The sequence below is a fragment of the Varroa jacobsoni genome, unplaced genomic scaffold (genome assembly GCF_002532875.2).
Source record: "Varroa jacobsoni isolate VJ856 unplaced genomic scaffold, vjacob_1.0 scaffold_253, whole genome shotgun sequence".
In the NCBI taxonomy this organism is placed as follows: Eukaryota; Metazoa; Arthropoda; class Arachnida; order Mesostigmata; family Varroidae; genus Varroa; species Varroa jacobsoni.
Genome location: NW_019213155.1, coordinates 774,179 through 794,434, shown reverse-complemented (window position 1 = coordinate 794,434; position 20,256 = coordinate 774,179). Strand labels below are relative to the sequence as shown.

The window sequence follows — 20,256 nt, the reverse complement described above, 5'->3', positions numbered from 1 at the left end:
GCACTATCGCTGGAGGATATCGTGAAAGGAATCGCATACGCTAATGCTACATCCCGGAGGAAAATTTTGTGTACAGAACGAAAACAGTAACTAACGGCGAAGACCCATAAAGCCCTGGGAGACGTGAAATTTTGTACCAAGAAGGTCAGCCTTTTGAAGAGAGAATACCTACCATGGATACTGGCTAGTATAGTAACTCCAGTATAGTCACTTGAGTACAGATTTTTTGTTAGGTGGTAGATTACTAATACGGTTTTATAAGTATAATTTGTACCAAATGATAAAAATGATCATAACGCGCATAGATGAGCATAATTTTATTACATATACTAGAATTGGGTTTATACAAGGTAATTCCTGAAAATTATTTCAAGCCTTTTATTATCGTTCATTTGCCTAAACTTTCTGTATGGCCACTGGACCAGATATGCAGGTTTTCTGTACAACATGGGCAAGCAACAGCCACTCTAGACCTGAGTGATTCTACTCTAAGCCTTGTTCAATGCCAGGTTTTTTTTATCAACGGCTCCTCAGTAAGCACTGTCATTGCAGTTGCTGTACACTGTTTTAGCTACCATTCGCCAACCATTCCTCGCCAGTATCGAATTGACAAAAATACATGATAGCCACTGTCTCCACACATACTATCTTGCATCTGTGCATAAATACTTTTGCGCTAGTTTTTTTGGTCTGTTTTTCTACTCGTTTCAACATTTCATTCTGCCGCAACTTCAATGTGCTCCCTCTCATTCAAATGTTTGTTTTGTTGCTACTTTGTACATGCATACGTAGGCTGCTCGTAGACTCGTGTTGTCATTATGGGAGCATTATGCCCTTGCGTTAATGCTACGTCTACTCTATTAATGATTTTGCATATCATCATTGGTTCCGCTTTAGTCCGAGCGGTCAATGAGTTAAATATATACACCTTATTAGCACAATTTTTTTTTTTTATGTATGATAGCAGTAGCATCAAATGCATAGCAACCACGAGTTCTTAAACAAGCTATAAAAATAATAACTCTTAAATTTACCGTCGATGATTTGGCTTTATGAATATTTTGGTATTAAGAAAGAAACCGATAAAATTACACTGTGGCAAGTGAGCGAGAATAAAAGAACATTCAAGCACACAATGAACGATTTGTTTCATACAGTAATTATGGTCTGGCCATGTCATTTGCCAAACTGAATCAAAAAGTGGCGTTTTACCAATGGCCAAGATTTAACCTCTCAGTTCAAGTGTCAAAAAAAATTAATTGGAAATATATGATTTATGAATGAGGTTAACAAGCCAATGCTTTCCCTAAGAAGCTGTGTTTGCCCTTGTAGAACGGTGTGAAGAGCAATATAGGTTTATCATATTTTAGATGACAACAAGAAAAAAGGTCTACGGCAGACACTTTTTGCATTGTTTAAATTAACCGCAGCCGATTAACATTGCAAGCAATGGAAATAATGTACAAAATAAAACTTTAAACCGGAATCGATTCAAACAAACAGCCAACTTTTTCAGGCCTAACTACATTCGCGTCGTTATTAAATCATAAATATTTTAAATCACGATAAAAAACAAAGCGTAAGCATTTCCCCAACGATTCCATGCTCCTTATCCCATTTCAGTATTAATTAGCCATTCTCATGCTAATTGATGATTGATCTACTCATTCTAGTTCCAAAACAAGTGTCGCATTGTCACGCTCAAATTTACGGATATTACTCTTCATATAAACAGTATCTTGTTCCTGTTTTTTTTTCGTATGGTCATTTTTTTTTTCGTTGAAATGCACTGAACGTGGCCTGGTTTTGACTTTCGTACGTCAGTGGATCTTGCTTGCAGCAACAGCATCAACAGCTAGCATTCAGACCAGGACGCTATAACTCCGAGATCTGCCAATTTCTTTCATCAAATCGAATCATCATCCATCAACCTAAGCGGAGTTGGTTAAATTACAGATCAGGTGAGTTAAGTCATTAGTATAATATAATATTGTGTTTACGAAAATGTCATTGTCACTAGCTGTCTAGAAGAGATCCGTCTATGGCAATTCCGGCGTCTATGCGAAGGTCGCCGTCGGGTCGCACTGGAACAAGAAGAACCCGCTCGGTGCCGTCCTCTTGATTCACCTAAACCGCCAACCGCCATACCCCAACAAGGAATATTAATTCGCGCTTTAAACAAAACGCTAAGTAGCAGTCCTTGAGCCTAAGAAACATAAACCAATACTAGACATCTACGAAGTGCCAACACGTACAAATAGATGCATTTAGACAATGATATTACCTTCCGAACTTACTTTTTTTAATCATATGATGAATAAGATGATATAAAGGTACACAAAAAATCTATTACTGGCCGATGTCAGTCTTTATTTGTTTTCACCGACCCTGAATTTACTGACTAAAAAAGCGTGCTGGCAAAACGGCATTTGGAATAAGCGAGGAAATAAAATGTAATAGGCCAACAATTTTTCATCTTCGTTAAGTAACCATATTTAGAGTATAGCTCGCATTTCTACTAACCTTAACAAGGGTACTGCTCGCGAAGCTCTGGGGATCAACGCCTTCAGGAATGGCAATATGATAGGCTTGCTCATTAATCATAACGACCATCGTTTGACCTCCTCCAACTCCACCAGCATCGGTAACATCTGCAATAGTATTACTCGAAATTAGTTAATAATTAAGAAATGCTAACTAACATATCTTTTTCCAAATTTTACGTGGTTGGTGCTACTAAACAACGGCAAATCGACTTCTGCGATAGTACTTCAGGTATTCATTCGTCATTTGGAATCACTTTTGCGTATAAATTAACAAGAGGAACTACAGAATATTCCTACAGAATTTAGAGAAGAGAACACTCAAAGCTGGTCTAACGAACCCTGTAACAAGCACATTCTAAGTCCTATTAAAAAGATATCATGGGGAAAAAGTAACAGGAGCGGATTACTTAAAAACTGACATATGATGATGATCGATAGCTGTGATCACTAGACTACTTAAGGAAGTTTTTACATTCGCACAAATGGGATATGAGTGGCAGAACTCAACATTCTATTCCACTCAGAGTGTCCGGCCGAAGCTCTGAGCTCGGCCGGACACTCTGAGTGGATCAATAACCAACAGATTCCCCCGGATGTATAGCTTCATGGATACAGAAAAAGGTGTTTGATCAAGTCGATAAGAAGAACCTGGTCGAAGCATTGGTCGGCGTTTTGAGCTGCAAGAAACCATAGTAAGGTTTATAGTAGACCTTCGCCGAACTAGATAACAGAATAGCTACGAAACGCCCGAAAGATAGACAAACGTAATACTATGTACGGGGTGACTCCGTTTCGTCGTTGAAGTTATTCACTTAGTACCCACTTTGCAGACGTGCATGGGAACAATATTAATCCGGTGTTAGGAATAAAAATAAGCGCCGACAAGAAAGTTGGAAGGAAAACTGTGGTATTTATTATGATATGACTATTCTTAAATTCGCGGGGTCATAATCCACTCGATGGTAGTTTAGTACCTCTGATTTTTCAGTCAAACATAAAACCAATTCTCTAAACCTATTGTGCCTCTCATACTAAGCAGAATCAACATCACCGTAACAATTACGAACAGTTGGGTAAGACTAACCCGTCTCACGACGATTTGAACCCACCTCACATTTCCCATTGGTGAATAAACAACCCAACACTGGGCAAAATCTGTTTCGCAATGATAGGAAGAGCCGACACCGAAGGATCAAAAAGCGACATTGCAATGAACGCTTGGTCGCCACAAGCCAGTTATCTCTGTGATAATTGACACCTCTTGCTTATAATTCCTAAAAAAAAAGGTCCTGGAACCTCGCTTTCGCGGTCTATACTTGTAGTGAAAGCTAAAGTCAAGCCAGCATTTGCTCTTTCGTTCTATGTGAGATTTCTGTTTTTGCAAAGCTGGCCTTGGAACACCTGAGTTATTTTTTGACAGGATGTACAGCCGCAGTCAAACACTCCACCTAATTATGTTTTAAATATAAATCACGCAATTATTATGTTTTTTTCTAAAACACAGAAAATAAGAGTTGCGCAACCGCTCTATACTAGCTATTGCATATTCAAATAAATGCCACGTCCGGCACTGCTATTGATGACTGCTTTAAATGACTGATTCCCATTGAACAACGGCGTGCGTTACACCCGCAAAACCATTTTAATTTCATGGAGACATATATACAGACACCAAAATCTAACGCCATCGTTCTTCCAGAACTAAAAACTCGACTTACGATGGCGGCCATTCTGCTGCCACATTGTAAAAAGTACCACATAAAGCTGATGTCAAAGCGCTCGGATTTCTTAAGACAGTATTTTTAGACCAGTAAACTATGTATTTTAAGACATTAAGTGTATTCGGTCCCTTGAAGACAGAATGTACCGCCTATATTTCGATGTTTTTATTTCTCATTAGAGGAGTAGCCTTTTCCTTTCATTTGCGTTAGGTTAACATAGGTTGGAAACTACTGCTGAAAATATTCTAGCTGTATTTACAAATAGTTGTTCTTCAAAAATTCAAATATATACAAATATTGAACGTGTAGTGATACAGAAGCTATGCACATAACGCCATCCTCTCTCTCTGCCATACTCTACTTAATTTAGCTATTCACCTTGATGCTGTTGTTGGCCTTGGGAGGCGTCCTGTGTACCGTCTTCAGGCTCTTCAAGGATCATCTCCGTCTGAGTTCGGTCTTTGGAAACACCGCCCGGTTCTGCTACCGTTCCTAGCTGCTCCATCATAGTGGCGCCGGAGTCTTCAAGCTGGGTTCCAGCGACAGCAGATGCTTCAATAGCTCCGTGGGCTTCTGTCACATCCGACATTACGATCTGTAATCATTACGAATATACATTAGCTATGCATTTACAGGAAGCAAGTTACATACTAGTAATTAGGCTACACTTTCCTTACGCCATTCTACTTTAGGTAAATCTAGAACAAACAGACTGAGTTATAAGCGCATTCTCAGAAATCTCTAAAATATAACTTGTTTTGGTCTTTAATTGTTTTTGAAAAACCAACGGCGGTTGAATGGAGAGCCCTTTTTTGCTTAAGGTATTGACGCCATGATGCGTGAACGTAAGCTGGTGTTTTACTTCCAAGTTTTGTTCTAAGGCTGCATGTCGATGCCTCAGCTCTCTGCGGGGGCAGAGAGAAGAAACATCTATTCCTCTCCTTTTTCTCGGCCAGTAACAGTTGACTGCCACGCGGGTGTTGTGTTACTGTTGTTCTTGTTGTGGAAAGTTTCTACTGATTCTAAAAATTTTTTTTATATAGCTCTCAATTGTGTTTTTCCTATGGTAACTAAGTATCGCCAATAATATTGCTTGAAAGGTCCGATCGAGAATGAAGCCTTTTGATGTAAGTCATTTCTGAGTCAGTAACTCGAAATAGACTCTTAAGTCTTCTTCAGCTACTGTGGTAGTAATATCCACGATCTTTTGGGGATGAAGCCAGTGATCGCAAATTGCGGTAGTGTCTTATTGATCACTACCGCACTGTTACGATTGTACGCTTCACACTATGTGTACTTTTTATGGTAGTGGAGCTTAAGCAGGGTAGAGGCATACGGTGTTGTTGTTTAGTGGCGCCATTTTTCACAATGAAAAAGCAGTTGATGCCATAGATACCACGAGCTTTAATATTATATTATTGGGAGTAAATAGGTTAAGCCTCCTGTTTATAGATGCTCCTAGAAATACAAAATTGAACAACAGGTTTCGTAAACCCAAAAAGTCGTGCTCATTAGACAATTTCATCCCCAAATATTGGTATTCAGCCAGTTTTTTCTCATATTCTTGCCTAAACTGGCCAAACAACGATCAGTACTTTTTACTAGGTTAGTCCATACTGTAAACCATTAATTAGTTGTACTTTAATTACCTTTTCGCAGGTATCGGCTGTTTGCTCAACAAGGTGGTGGTGTACGTCCTCATTCGGTTTACCCACTAGGGGCTCGCCTTCGACGCCAGACTCCATTGTAGCGACGTGCCCTTCGCTTTCGTCGGCTTCTGCGCCCATCGCTGTAGCCTCCCCGTCATCTTCAATCTGTTGTTCATGGTATTTGAGAATTTTGTACTGCGTCGTTCGGCCTTTGTCTTCCACCTGCAGATGGGTTACATCGTCACCAGCGGCCGCCCGTAACAGCTGAACGGCTATGTTCTCATCGATTTCGTGAATGCCTAAAAAGTTATTAGGCCATGAGTACTACCCAACATCATTGACAATATTGCGTATTATATTGTTCGTTCGATTAACTGCATGTGGCTCCCTACTAAATCGTTCTTTACACCTGGACGACAATTTTACAGTTTACGGTAGGCCTATCTTTCTCTAACCTCTGTTGAGCGACAAGTGTTAGTTTCTACTTTAAATGACGAGCCACAAAAAATACAGCAAAGGTTCGCTACACCTTTAATATAATGTTAGACTGGAACAAAAGTGCCGTTGGTTTATTTTTACATTTTTCCTTTCTCTCTCTACTTCTATTTCTTCTATGTAGAACCATTGAAATTGTTATTGTGCAAGGATTGGAATTTTATGGCAGGCTCAAGCTCCAAAGATGAAATTCAGGGGTAAAAAAAAGTGCAGTCTCGCCACCTACTCTATTTCGCCTTTTGCCAATGTCAAATAGCTGCTGGAGTAGCACGGAACAGTTCTAACTCTAAAACTGATTTACGAATATCAAAAATGGTATCATCAAACTGGAGGGTGTGCCCCGGTCTGGGTCAGCCATGTAAGGTTTATAAACACTGATTGAAGACACTTCTGAAAGAAGATAGCCGACAAACAATTCGAGAACTAGGTGAGAAGGTGTACTGCAGTCATACGGCTAGTGATAGACGCCATAGATCTGCCGGATTTGATAAAATTAGGACCCTAAATGTTCATGAACTAAATGAACATCAGAAAGGCAAAAGATTTTTCACTGACTCTCAACATTTCGTTGGCAACTACTAACATAGGTTTCTACACATAATTGTACCTGGCTACCAGAAGTGGTACCTCCACGTCAATATAAAGCAAATAAACGGGAGCTTTGGTATGTACGTATAAGCCGATAATCGAGATTTCATCCCGAAAAGACGATTGTTTGCGTTTGGTGTGAGTGTTGCTTAAACAGTAAAAAATATTTGAGAAGAACGAGACAGATCTGTATGAGATGCATCCAGAGTGAACGAGCGTATCGAACAGAAAAGACTCGACAGACGAGGCAAAGTCATCCTAGTCTACAACAACGCCAAACCGCACATTGCAGAGATTGTGAAAGCAGCTTTACAAAAGCTTAAAAGTGCTACGTTTGCATTCATCATATTTTCAACATCTTGCTTCGATGGATTATCATTATTTTCCATCATTATCAAATAAATGAGTCACTGAACATTCGACAATGAAGGGCATTTCAAAACCTAACTGGACGAATTTTTCAACACCATTTTGAACATCTCTAGCGAGAACGAAAAAATAGATTGGTTACCAGATGGAAGAAATCATCGAAACGTAGTGGTGAATACGTATTAATTTTCTGCTAAAATTTATGTGAAGTGCTACGTTTCCGATTAGATAAAAAGCCAAATTGCTTAGGTTTCGACCTGGTAAAAATTATCGATGCAATATAAGCCTGCAAAGTTTTAGGACGTACCTTCTCTACCTCCTTCGACTTCAAGGCTGAACAATGTTCCTGCTTCTTGTAGTGTCATGATTGCTACGCCTCTGTTGAGATCCTTTCGAATCGAAACAACGCCCTCTTGGCCAGAAGCGTTTAACAGCGCAATGCCGCCTTCAGACAGGTACATATTATCCTCACCACTGAAACATTTGAACCAATGAACGCTTTAAACAAGTCGAGGTTGTTACCATCCGAAAGTCCTCTTGCCTTAACATACCCTACACTAACAAAGCACTAGATCAGAGAACTTAAGGATATTGCGGAACTGATTAAATAAACCTGAGGTTACTTACTTAGCGCCATGATGACCGCTAGGAAGAGGTAAAATTGGCTGACCATTGGCATCCACAAATATTTGCTCTGGTCCTTGACCGGCTGTCGAATTGCAATCGTGAGTCCCAAATTCGGCCTCGGAATCGAAGCCCTTTAAGCAACCTGAGCAAATAAGACGGACTTCTGGAGCACCTGCACTCCCGCCAGGACGCGGTTTGAGTAAACCTCCCCGAGATCCTAACAGTGAGACTCCCCCTACGGGTGTTCCAGCAGCTGCATTCTCATGACTTTTGAGATGAATATCGAGAGACTTCTTCTTAAAGAAGCCCCGATCACAAATCTGGCACTTGAAGTCACATTCACCCCGATGCAGGCGTAGGTGATTATACAAGCCCACCTGTAAGCGAAATTAAGTCATTAACAGCAATTTAACCGAATTATCTACATAATGAAGTGTCCTCTATACTTTGTATACCTTTGTACTAAGACGTCGATTGCAGCCCTCCCATGGACAAGGTGTAGGCGGGGCGTGGATTTCCATGTGCGCCATAAGCTGTTCCTTCTGTAGAAACCGCCGGTGACATTTGGCGCACTCGTGCACGACACTATGCTGCGAGAGGTGTGACCATAGTGCTTGGGCCGAGGTTGCCTTTGCACCGCAGATTTCACAAATGTTTGCCATTTCTGGATGCGCATTCTGAATGTGGTTGCGCCGAGGCGCTGGCTGCACAAACAGTTGTCCGCAATGTTGACATTGATACTGGTGACTTTCGGTTTCCATATGGCGCACGAATGTTGATAGCAGACCATGCCACGTGTGACAGACTCGGCATCGGTAATTCCGAGGCTCCGAGCGATTATGCTTGTCCTGAACTCTCATATGCTGTGTGGCATGCTGCGGGCTCACGAAGTGCTCTTGCAGGTCTTCGCCAGAATCGAAGATCATGTCACACATCGCACAGAAATGCTCACCTCTGTGTATGACAGCAAGGACATCGATAAAAACTTAGGTGATGTTAAAAAATGAGGAAGGGATAGGAAGCTTTCTCTGCGTTATGTACAAGTCTACTGCAACAAACCATCACTCTGTTGAGGGTGCTTTTCTCTACCTAAAAAAGTCGTCACTTCGCATTACGCCCTTTACAATAAGTTAAATTTACAACATGTTACAATATGTTTACCAACTCCTATTACTGATAAATAACGCCTACTCACCGTTGGTTGTGTAGTCTAACATGAACCTGAAAGGCAGCGCTTTCCTCAAATGTATTGGAGCAACTGGTAACGACGCAGATGAATCGTTTTTGCATGCCATGCAGATTATGCATGTGCAAGTAGAACAGAGTATAATTTTTGATAACCACATCGCAGAGATGGCAGTAATGGCCGACCTTGCTAGGAAAGCCCATCTGGTTGAGGCGTGCCTCCGAAGGCACCTCGTTCCTATCCAACATGGCACTAGGATCCATGATGATCTCCGTAGCATCATTTAGAGGACACACCTAAACAAGAATGTGCGATTACTCATGATCATATATACGTGCATGTGTACGTAGATTAAAAGACCGAGTGTACAAAACCTAACTGAAAAATAGCTAACCTGACTAGTGACTTCGGGCATTTGATCTGCTGACCGTACAGTTCTCTTAACCCATTTCATGTGTACGTGATGCAAATGTTGAGCAGTAAGCTCAGCATTCTTGAATGTCACGTTGCATAGGAAACACGTGGTTGCGCTCTCATCAAGTCCCTCTGCGTCATGGTCACCAAATTCAGGAGAACCTACAAACAAAAAATATATATAAGTAGATCAATAAATCCAACCAATCTAAGCAGTACGTAAATATTAACTGAGGGTTGAAAGGTATACCTACATTTGTCTTCAAGAATATGCCGTTCCACCTCCTCTTTGTCAGTAAAAGTCTGCTCGCAGTGGAAACACTTGAAGCTGGTGGCACCTGCTTCTGGCCCGCTAGGCCTTTTGATCGGCTCGGACGTTTTTCTCTGAACGAGATCGGGACATTTGGCAATGTGGGCAAGAAGCTCATCGTGACTTGACGTAGGTTCGAGACATTTCGCACACGACCAGATTGCCGGACCCGTCTGTACAGCATGAGACAGTAACACATGTTTAGTTAAACGCTCCCGGCCGTGCACGTACACCGAACATACGGTGCACTGAAGATGGGGTCCTGGCTGTCCGTCAAGGTGACGCTGCTTCACATGCGCCTTCAGCCTGCCCGGCCTAGGCGTACAGTAGTTGCAATACTTGCAGACAAAGGTCATACGCAAGTGAGCTGCTTTCATGTGTTCATGATGCACTTCGAATGTAGGAGAAGCAAAATTGCAAGCGCCACAGTAAAACGAACTAGATAAATTTGCTAACTGGCCTTCGTACACATGCCGTATCGACCGTTCATGCATTTGCGTGTAGTGGTCTCGCACTTCGGCTAGTGTCCTCAACGTAGCGTTACAGAACCTATAACACAATGTAAGCGAATGGTACAGATAATATAGTTATTCGACTTCCTGTCGCTCTTGTGAACTTCATATAACAAGGCTTTTCATACGATAACATACGCCGACGCCTCTTGAAAGCTAATAACTACCGTTATTGACGGATATTAGCATTATTCACTCCGTATTCTGCATAAATATAAGTCGAATGTGTAAAACAAATCATCATTGGGATAACTACTAGCTATATTCATTGAAACACCGATTCTGAAACGGTTTTTAAGTCAGAAACCAGAATGAACTCATAATTATTAATTATTAAATATGTCTGTAAATTTTGTGCATTTCCTAGGCAATCTCAGGCAAAAACGTTATTATCATTTGCGCAACAATATCAATAAGTTCGGTTTACGGGCACTTACTGACAAGCCGACTTCAGAAGTGTTTCTTCAGTCACGTCGTCGGGCAGACAAATGAACACGGCTGAATCGGAGAACTCAGCTTTTGTAGCTATGGTCTGCACTTCGTGTATAACGTGATAGTGCTTCTCCAAATCAACCAGAAATTTAAAAGTGAACTTGTCTCGGCAGAATAAACATCGCAGCTGATCCTGAGACGAATGCATTTGCCTGATATATAAAACGAAGAAAATAGAAATTTGGAAACCTTACATAAAATTCCGCTTAGGGGACGTTGTTTCACGTACTTGTTAAATAAGCTATGGTGCTTAATGAAAAAAAGTATTATATAGTATTGAAAGCGAGGGGTGATAAAAATGGTTTAGTAATAAAATTGTGTAGTACCTGAATAGATAGTTTCCAAACAATCCTTCGACGTTTTCTGCTTCTGAAAGAGGCAGGTCACTTTCCACTAGCTGCACTTGATTGGGTAGTTTTTGCATCGAGTTCATGTCAGCAAAATCGGCCGTACAGTCTTCCAAAGAGATTGTTGCACTTGCACCGGCAGAGGCTGGTGCTGCTTGGGCTAGGTTACGGAATATAAAAATAACAAATAATAAGTAAAATGTTCTGCATAACCAAATCAAAACCGTGGATTTCTGCACAAGAAGCCGAAACACCGCAATACAGTAGAAATATGATTTATTACAAATACCAGTCACGCAATTAGCATAGTTACGCCAGCCAAGACTGCCATCGTATAAAAGCTAACTGATTCTACTACCACAATTATTTTACTTAATAAATGCCATAGCAATATAAAATTTACTCGTATAATTCTATCAGACTATGGGCTGAAGCCTAGACTTCAGCAAAAATCAAGTCACCTTTCTGTTTAAGGGCACCAAGATGCACCAGTGGATCCTTTTTCAAGGCGTGAGCTGCAAGCTGTTTTGCTGTTTGTATTTGTGACTGCTGCACGTCCTCGTCAGTATCCATTAACTAAAAAAAAACAGTTGACATTATACAATTTATTAGAGCTATATAAAATACATTCATACAACAACTTACATGAATACTTACTTCTACAATTGTACAAGACAATGACGCATTTGACAAGACCTCTAGCTGGTTTACGGCTTCACGTTAGCAATTAGGTTATCAAGAGGAGAGTCAAGAGTCACACAATATGGAATTAATCTTCTTGCGGATACTGTATCAAATGACTGCAGATAGTTCTCAACCAGCTTTCTTTGGGCTTCTGCAAAGATTTCCGGATTTTGATCTAGATGATGATAATGACGGTGGGTAGTTACAGTAATGAAGTATGCCCGCAGAAATAGAATCTATAGATGGGTAATTCATGAACTATAGTGTGAGTAACTGTATGCAATTTTACAAATTAAATTATGTTCCAATATCAAACGCAGCTCATGTGTATTTATGATACAGTTTGCAGCACATCTACGTTCACGCACTTTCGAGAAAGGAGGCAACGATATTAGTAATAACAACGATAGTATATGTATTAAAAAGATCGATAAAGTACCAAACTTCTGTGCATTACAGGCCAAATGTCATCGCATTCGAACTTATGCTTTATATCTTACAACCGCTTTTGACTGTCTCATCTTCGGACATATTAATTTCTTTGGGAAAAAATGTAGTATTAAATTGTAAGCATCATGCCGTGTGTTAAGAAGGAAACCAAATACCCACAAATAGTTCTAATGTTGCACGTTTGACCCAATAATCAAATAAGGTAAATATAAGAAAATGCATTCAGCCCTTTTCATTGTTGTTGTTGTTTCCTTATCAATGCTCCGGAATAGTATATACGGGAATACAAAACGAAGGTAACAAGAGATTCAAAGATCAATGCGATATCCTCGATATACGCTATTGGTTGACTACATCCTTCGGCGAGCTTGAGTTGTAGGTTTAAACTTTGTACGCTTAATTAATACCCCGGCCGTGAAGCAAGCTCATCTAGGTCCCCAATCTCTCCTCCTTACATAAACTACGGGTTCTTCGGTATTATAGTATAGTGACTAAAAAAGTTACGGAGGCTCCAAACAGAAACCTTGTACAATATTTAGAAAGGGGAGTAACTCCCGTAGGGTTCCGAACTTCTCTATACTCATACCTGCGGCTGTTGATGAGAAAGGACTGTGTTCATTTGAATGTGAGTGGAGACGCCGCTGGCTGCATGGGGTCCATTCTGGCCATGTCCTGCTGCGTTGCCCTGAGCCTGATTCTGCATAATCGCCATCTTCTCGCGTACGTACGGCATCTTTTCGTCAGCCCTTTCAACGGCCTTATTGCGGTCAGACAGCGCTGCGCCGGTTATCTCAATTGTCACGCCGTCATCGGCTACAACGAACAAACGACTTTTGCGCTGTCGCGGAGCTGACATCAATTTCGAGCGGCTCTTTTTACAGACCAACAGGCGGCGCTGCTCCGGAGTAAGGAATTCAAAAGCGCTTGCGCTTTTGTTCAACGGAGGTTGTGGTGGTACAGGAACAACCCGTTTGCGAGCTAATTTGAAGTATATCGAACACAAAGACAAAGACGATATATTTGTGCGGTTCTCTTCACTTAGCAACCAGCGCTGAGATACCAACTAAAACAGTTACAACAGCAACCCCTTAGGGCTCTGCCAAGTCTAGCCATATATGGGACTCATTTCTGTCACTTAGATGCAAACACACACATATATAGCCAGATAAAAATGATCGTATGCCGCTCTCTTACCGAAAGCAGCTGGTCCTCGGATGATGTGAGCTCGAACTCGCGTTGGATCATACTCTTCGTCCTCTGCGTTCTCCGACTCGGTGCTTGCTCCAGCACCGGCTGTGGGTGCTACCTCTTCAACTGTCTGAAACGTAATTTTGACGTAAGTTAATTAGTAAGAACTAACTCGCATACAATAGAATACCTGTCAAGACAAATACATTCACAAACAACTTACCTCCCGCTTAATGGCCTTCTGGCCGACAGCTCGAAGCGATCCAGCAGCGCCATTTTCTTCATTCAGACGAACGACTTCCACCTACGATGGATTCAAGTCGATAATTAAAGAAATGGTCGCCGATGAGATTTAATTGGAATGCAAGAATTGTCGGGAATGCAATTTATGCATTCCTATAGTAGCTTCAACATCAATAGCCCGTGACGGTATTATTTTAGAATTGCTGCCAAATGGAGAATTGTGACAGTTATAACGCCTTTACGAAAATGAACGAGCATGATTGAAGATAAATAGTAACACGTCTTGGAAAATTTACCTGAAGAGTTTTTGGATCAGCACTCTGCATCACCACGATTCCCTGTGAGTTTTGCAGAAGTGACAACTGATCGCTGTTTACAATCAGCACCTAAAAAAAACGTACAACATTGTGTGGTGATTACTCTTTATATTTAGCTAAAGCACACAGTAACTATAACACTGCAACTTGCCGGCAACTAAATCGTCGAATAATAAAGAAACACCTGGGCTTGACCCACTTGTTCGGAAGTTAAAAGTTAAGCTATCCTTCGAGTCTAAATAAATACTTCTTTATAATCTGATTTCTATTTGGAAGTTTCTAAAAAAAAACCATTTGAAACGACATTCAACTAAACAGAGCCGAAGAGCGGTCAGTTTGCTCGCATTTGTCTGCGATGCTCTATCTAAGTATAGAACTCCAATTAGTACAAAATAGCTTAAGGTCACAGATCATAAGATTTTTGTGAGTAACCGATTATGTAATATCATGTAATGTAGGAAAAACTGTTGGGAATATTGAATAAGTGCGTACGATTATCAAAACAAAGTTTTTCTCACTGACCTGTTGTCCGCTTTCAACGACCGCGGAAAATGCTGACGGGCTAATTCCTGCGACTGGTCCGGTGGTTATGAACTTCGCGCCCTGGACTCCGGCTGAAACCTGAGCTGCTGAGCCTTTTGTCAGAGTTGTAACATTCGATGACGCAGATGTAGTGGAGGGACTGACAATAGCAGCAACCGGCGTCGTATTGCTTGAAGCTGCTACCGGTCGCTTCTAAATCATGCATCAGTAACTCGTTAGTGCACGCCCAGCAAGAAAAATTTTTACACATTTTCTATGCCCGAACAAAAAAAACACTAAGGAGTTAAGCAAAGGTGTCAGCATACTTAATAATATTCCAATTAAAAAACCGATTTGGCTGGAAGAATGCTGCCGTTGTCAACGGCTAAATTACTACTTCTACTTTTACTGTATAACACTTCCTTCTGATTGCTATTGCTAAGTACAGATATCAAGAAGTAAAGATTCACTAAAACAGCAGTGTAAATCGATTATTTATTCCGCAGACGCACATCATACAGTTTGCGATAAAGCTAACTGACTTTTCTCTGAAGTATGGATGGCACTACACGCTTGCTCGTTGTGCCGGGGGTTTCAGAAACTTCTTTATCTTGATGAGATGCCTCTTTTGCTCCTGCAGAAATTGTGGCTGGGCTGGTAATTGTAATCGCCGCAGAACCTGCTGGAATGACGGGTCCAGAACGTATAGATCCAGAAAGACGTTTCAAGAAGTCAGTACACGCTGAAATCGAAACATGCAAAATAACTGTAACTTTTTTGTATCTACAAGAGAATGCTAGATATAATTACGCAAGTTAACAATGTTTGCAGTCTAAGCAACGCTTTATCTATATTACAATTTTCTGTATCACTAATAGTAAGTGCCACTACGTGCATTAAATTCATTTTTATTAATAATATTTTTTTATTAATTGCTTACACTTACCTGCTTTACTTTGGCGTTGCTTTCGAGGTCGTGAGCTCCCGCCATCCTCTCCAATTGCTGGAAGGCTCAGGTCACCAATAGCCTGTGTGGTCATGGTACAAAAGAATGTCATGACAAGAAAAATGCTATGTTACACATTTGAAATTACTTACGGCAAGCGCCACGTTCACCTGTCAATAATCCTTTAAATTTTTACGTAGTACATTTTAATCCGGAACCTATCATTTTGGGAGAACCTTTTCAATCCAAACTTAATTTCAAGACAATTATTCTCGTTTTTCTTTTCTCAGTCAATTCGGCTTGAGTTGCCATTCGCACACACCTTGAACACATCGGAATCATCTGTGAGCATCTCGCATTTACGCATAATGCACATCTCATTCTCGCTGCTACCACCTCCGCCTCCTGCAAAAGTAGCCACTTTTGCACCTGCAGTGTTCGAAGCAGACGTTAAGGACGACGAGGCGCTCGCTGAGCTAATGCGACCTTGTCGGCTTTGACAAGGTACGCATCGCCCGCAATCTGAAAAGAACGCAATCCAAAACGGAGGAAAGTAGGCGTATTATAGGTTGCACTTAGTAATTGATATATAATCGACAAACAACTTTACGAGTGATTTCTACGACCAGGCAATCTCACACAAAATTTACAATTGTTATAGCATTAAGAGGTTCATAAGTTGACATCAGGTCATTTGATAATAAAGTCTAATGACTAGCTTCCAGTTTACTACTATATATATAGCTGGCTATAAAGTCGTTATTAATACATAATTCAGCGCTAGGGAGTTATTCAACAAATTACCTTCCGCACTATAATAGCCGTGTAAATGTAAAAGTACTGGCCATGTTCACCACAAGTACACTGCACTAAACGTTGGACAAATCGAGCCTAACAAATAGAACTCACTTTCGATACCAATACATACTTTTTTTTATATATATATTTCTTTTTTTATAAAATATTGTGCTTGGAACGAGATAGATAAGTATTTACCTTCCTGTCGAGTACATCCGTCGCATTTGTTACAGCCGCCAAGAGCTTCTGCCTCACGACGTTCTTCCTCACGACGACGTTCCCTTTCCGCTAATTCAGCTTTTGAGGGTCGGCCACGCTTCTTTGGTGGCTCTATTGATGTAAATGTAAATCAAAGGATCACATTTTAATGGTTTCGATGCCTCTAGAGTGTCTACGGAACACGAGGACTTATATGTAAATATCAAGCTGATGATGCGACGAGGTGAACCCCAGCTTAAACACAAATTGGAAGCTTTTGAATGCCTTTAGCATGTACACGCTTAATTGCACAAAAATTCGCAGAACAACTGAATGTAAGATATCCACATATCACTAGTACTGCTATTTGTTTATTAATCACAACCTGCCAACAAATGAATTATTCATATCCAACATAGTGACTATGACTTAGTATGTGACTTATAAAAACGTAAAAACGACACACCTTTAGGCGATTGGTCAGCTTCCTCGGCGGTATTCTCGCTTTCTTCTGCGTCCTGCTCTGCATCGCATTCCTTTTTATGTGCGATGAACTCGTCCAGTTCATGATAGTTCCGTTGACATCCACCACACTTGAATAAATCTATATAACACAGTAATATCGAAAGATAGAAGCGGTGATTTTTGTCGAACAATACCCCCGATTGCATTGAAGTAAAACTTGTGCGGAATTTTGTACTCTTTCAAGCTAAACACCTTGTAATTATTGAATAATTTATATATTCAACTCGCCTTTTATCATAATTAGCGTTAACAGAAAATAATTCTGAGCATTGACAGTTACAAAGCCATTTCATAGTTTATTATAAGGTTCAAGGAAGCAGAATTAATAAATTCAATACTAACCTCCAGCGGTTTTACGTTTTTTCGGTGGCATACTGGGTTTAACAATTAGCAGGCTGCAATAAGGAACAGTTTAATATAAATATATGAAGAGCGACCAACATAATCTCTGATAGATTTTGTAAAAGTCTGAGAATAGCAATTGTGATCTATTTGGCTTAACTAACCTGCACAACAAAAAATCGCTTACCCTACTGATTAGTCATCCTGTACTAACCTGAACTAGATAGAGGTTTCCAGAATAGTCAGCTCACTAAAGGAAATAAAGAGCAATTGTTAAGGGCATTTACCCTGGCACTTGCCACACCACGCGAATTAGGTTCAAGCCGCTTTCATACTAATCAATTTTCTTATCAACTGCGGCACGTTTTCCATTCATCATTTTCAAGGCTCTTGGAGCAAATTCAAGGGCCTATCATCTTCAGTCTTTCATTTTTTGGAAATACGTGCTCGTGATGGCTAGGTAACTCGCTTTAGTAAATTTGAACAATTATTCACATCTTATACTTTACAACTGTTATTTCTTCTGTTATCTGCTTAATAGTACTTGTCTTTAACGTCGGAAGGTTAAATAAGCCAGCATAAACGTAAAACCTAAGGTCACTTTTGGACCTATTGTTGTTAACCTCAGCTTGCAAATTATTACGAAGTATATGAATCGAGTTGTCAGTCTCATATGGTTCATTAATTAACCTTGATGTTTGAAACAATGAAGGTTCACGTTGTCGAAGGTTCGTCGTTAGCATGTATAGTCAAATGAAAAGGAACGGAGGACAAAACTGTCAAGTTACTGGAATTTAGCTCGGCTGCACGGAAGTTCTACAGATACTTTTCTATGCAATTAATTTGCAACGTAGAAATCCGTGGCTACATAGAATCCGGAAGCAGCAAGTCACATAAAAATTCATTCCGAGCAAAACTTTGTTACCTAGTTATGATCTACCGCACTAGATGAGCAGTTGAACGTCAGCTAGGAAAATTGCTTCGGATAAGGTTTGAGGTTATCCATATGGAATCTTGGATTGTCGACTCCTTTAAGTTTGTTTTCGTCCATTTTACTAGTTACTGCCATTAATACACATGTATGAGACGATGTATCTCATGTCTTATCAAAATAAGTTAAGAGCCAATGCGCATAACGTTATCCAGGTGAGAACTTGCGTACGAACAAGCTATCACTGATTTGGTTATAGGCGTTACTACGACCCTCAGAACAATCACTGCATTTTACCCCACTGTGGTATTTATTTCAGCCGAAATTAAAGCAATATAGCAAGATAACTGGCGTTCCTATTTTCAAAAGTGGATTGATTTTATGAATTCCCATTCAGACTATTCACTTGATATTACACACTTCGATACATGGTCATGTCTGAATCTTAGCCGAAAATCAAGCTTATAGTTTAAGCCCTAATTTTCGGCTTGGTAATTGACAGCGACGTGTTGCGTTCTATTCTTCCCCCGCCCAACTAGGTGTCATCTCACGGGAAACAAATGACAACTAGTATACGACAGTAGCGATCCTTGTAGTAAGGAAGAAGACGTTTGTTGTTAGCAAGACCTCCGTACCATGATTAAAGTAAGTTTTACCGCAATGGTAACTTCATTGCCGAAATTCAAGTCCACCCAAGCCGACGGCTATTGATCGAGGGGCCTGTCTTTCGTTGCATTCTGTATACCGGTAGATCTTGCCGGGGCATTGGAAGCAATTGAAAACGCCCGCCAAATACCCAGTTCCCGATAGCAAACAATAGATCACGTAGCAATTCGTAGCTGGTGATAGGATTGGGCCTGGCCCCCCAGCTCAACTTGCCCCGGTTATTCATCGAACACCGCTCAGCGTCGTTGTTATTTTTGCAAAAAGTCACCGTTCGACTGCCTCGTACCACCAAGCTATTGCTAGCAAAAAGCTTTCCTGAGAAATCCTCACCAGGGCGCTCCGATCGGCGCCATTGCAGGCAAGGCCCCGAGACCGCTACGGGCGTTTAACTGTTGCAATCCGTATTGAAATTTGACGAGAAAAATTGAGATTTCTTGCCCAACTTACCCGCACGGTTGTTTGAAGAAATTCGGCGATTCTCACACAACAAATGTTCTTCAATTATTGGTGAAAAAATTATTTCTTAACAGCTAGAGACTCCGTTTGTTTACAAACCTGTCCAGGGGGCGCCAGTGTAGCGATGGTGCTGCCGCCTTCAACAGTTGTTTCGTTTAGTAACAGCAATTTTTCTGTTTTCAGGATATCGTTTTTGTTTTCGTGGTTTCGTTCTTTGACAAATACCGTTTTTTAATTGGCCTTATTCAGTAAGCCAATTTTTCACAAGCAAGTTGTAACCCGTCTTATCGAAAAATGAAGCCGAGAGACGAGGAAGTATTTCGAAATGTCGTCTTCTTTGCTTAATTGGCGCCTTTCTTGAGCTTCATCAGAGGGGGCGAAAATAGTAATAAGGGCTTAGGTAGTGAGCGTGAACCTGAAATGCTTTCGAGACGAACATTTTAAGATTGAACCTACTGCAGTGCGAAATATATTATGTTGAATTTATTAATTACAGCCCGAGTCTGAACCACTTGATATCTGGGCGTGTGTGTGGTATACTGCGGAGTTTCTCACGCTTTTGGAATAAGCAATACCAGATCTGTTCATAAACCTAATCACAACACAATGATATTGTAGTGTTGAGTGTATAATAAAGTCGAAGAAAGCTGTTTTCAATTATGTTGCATTTATCGTCAATATCTTCGCGCTAAGTAATGCGTGATCGCCTCGGTTTAGAAAAGCATACTCTAAAT

At 40.6% G+C, this 20,256-nt stretch overlaps 1 protein-coding gene and 1 long non-coding RNA gene across 5 annotated transcripts; one reads left to right on the top strand and one right to left on the bottom strand.

The window, feature by feature from the left end:
• Positions 1-293: 293 nt before the first annotated feature.
• LOC111258661 (uncharacterized) lies at positions 294-19,706 on the bottom strand. 4 transcript variants are annotated; one of them, XM_022830116.2, is made up of 26 exons: positions 19,514-19,706; positions 17,684-17,719; positions 17,470-17,522; positions 17,069-17,206; positions 16,603-16,734; positions 15,929-16,128; positions 15,607-15,688; positions 15,203-15,402; positions 14,661-14,873; positions 14,118-14,207; positions 13,802-13,882; positions 13,585-13,708; positions 12,977-13,368; positions 11,718-11,832; positions 11,236-11,416; positions 10,855-11,061; positions 9,850-10,454; positions 9,576-9,757; positions 9,191-9,477; positions 8,451-8,949; positions 7,996-8,372; positions 7,676-7,842; positions 5,917-6,215; positions 4,646-4,862; positions 2,524-2,651; positions 294-2,127 (listed from the first exon to the last, which is right to left on the bottom strand). In XM_022830116.2, the coding sequence occupies exons 3-26, from the start codon at positions 17,498-17,500 to the stop codon at positions 2,017-2,019; spliced, it is 5,058 nt and encodes a 1,685-aa protein (XP_022685851.1). In that variant the 5' UTR covers positions 17,501-17,522; positions 17,684-17,719; positions 19,514-19,706; the 3' UTR covers positions 294-2,016. The 4 variants fall into 4 exon arrangements, with proteins under 4 accessions (XP_022685851.1, XP_022685850.1, XP_022685849.1 ...); XM_022830115.2 differs by lacking the exon at positions 19,514-19,706 and adding an exon at positions 19,036-19,120; XM_022830114.2 differs by lacking the exon at positions 17,684-17,719.
• On the top strand, positions 19,336-20,180 carry LOC147753747 (uncharacterized). The gene is made up of 2 exons (XR_015310248.1): positions 19,336-19,424; positions 19,706-20,180. It is a non-coding gene; the product is annotated as an uncharacterized LOC147753747 (long non-coding RNA).
• The last annotated feature ends 76 nt before the right edge of the window (positions 20,181-20,256 follow it).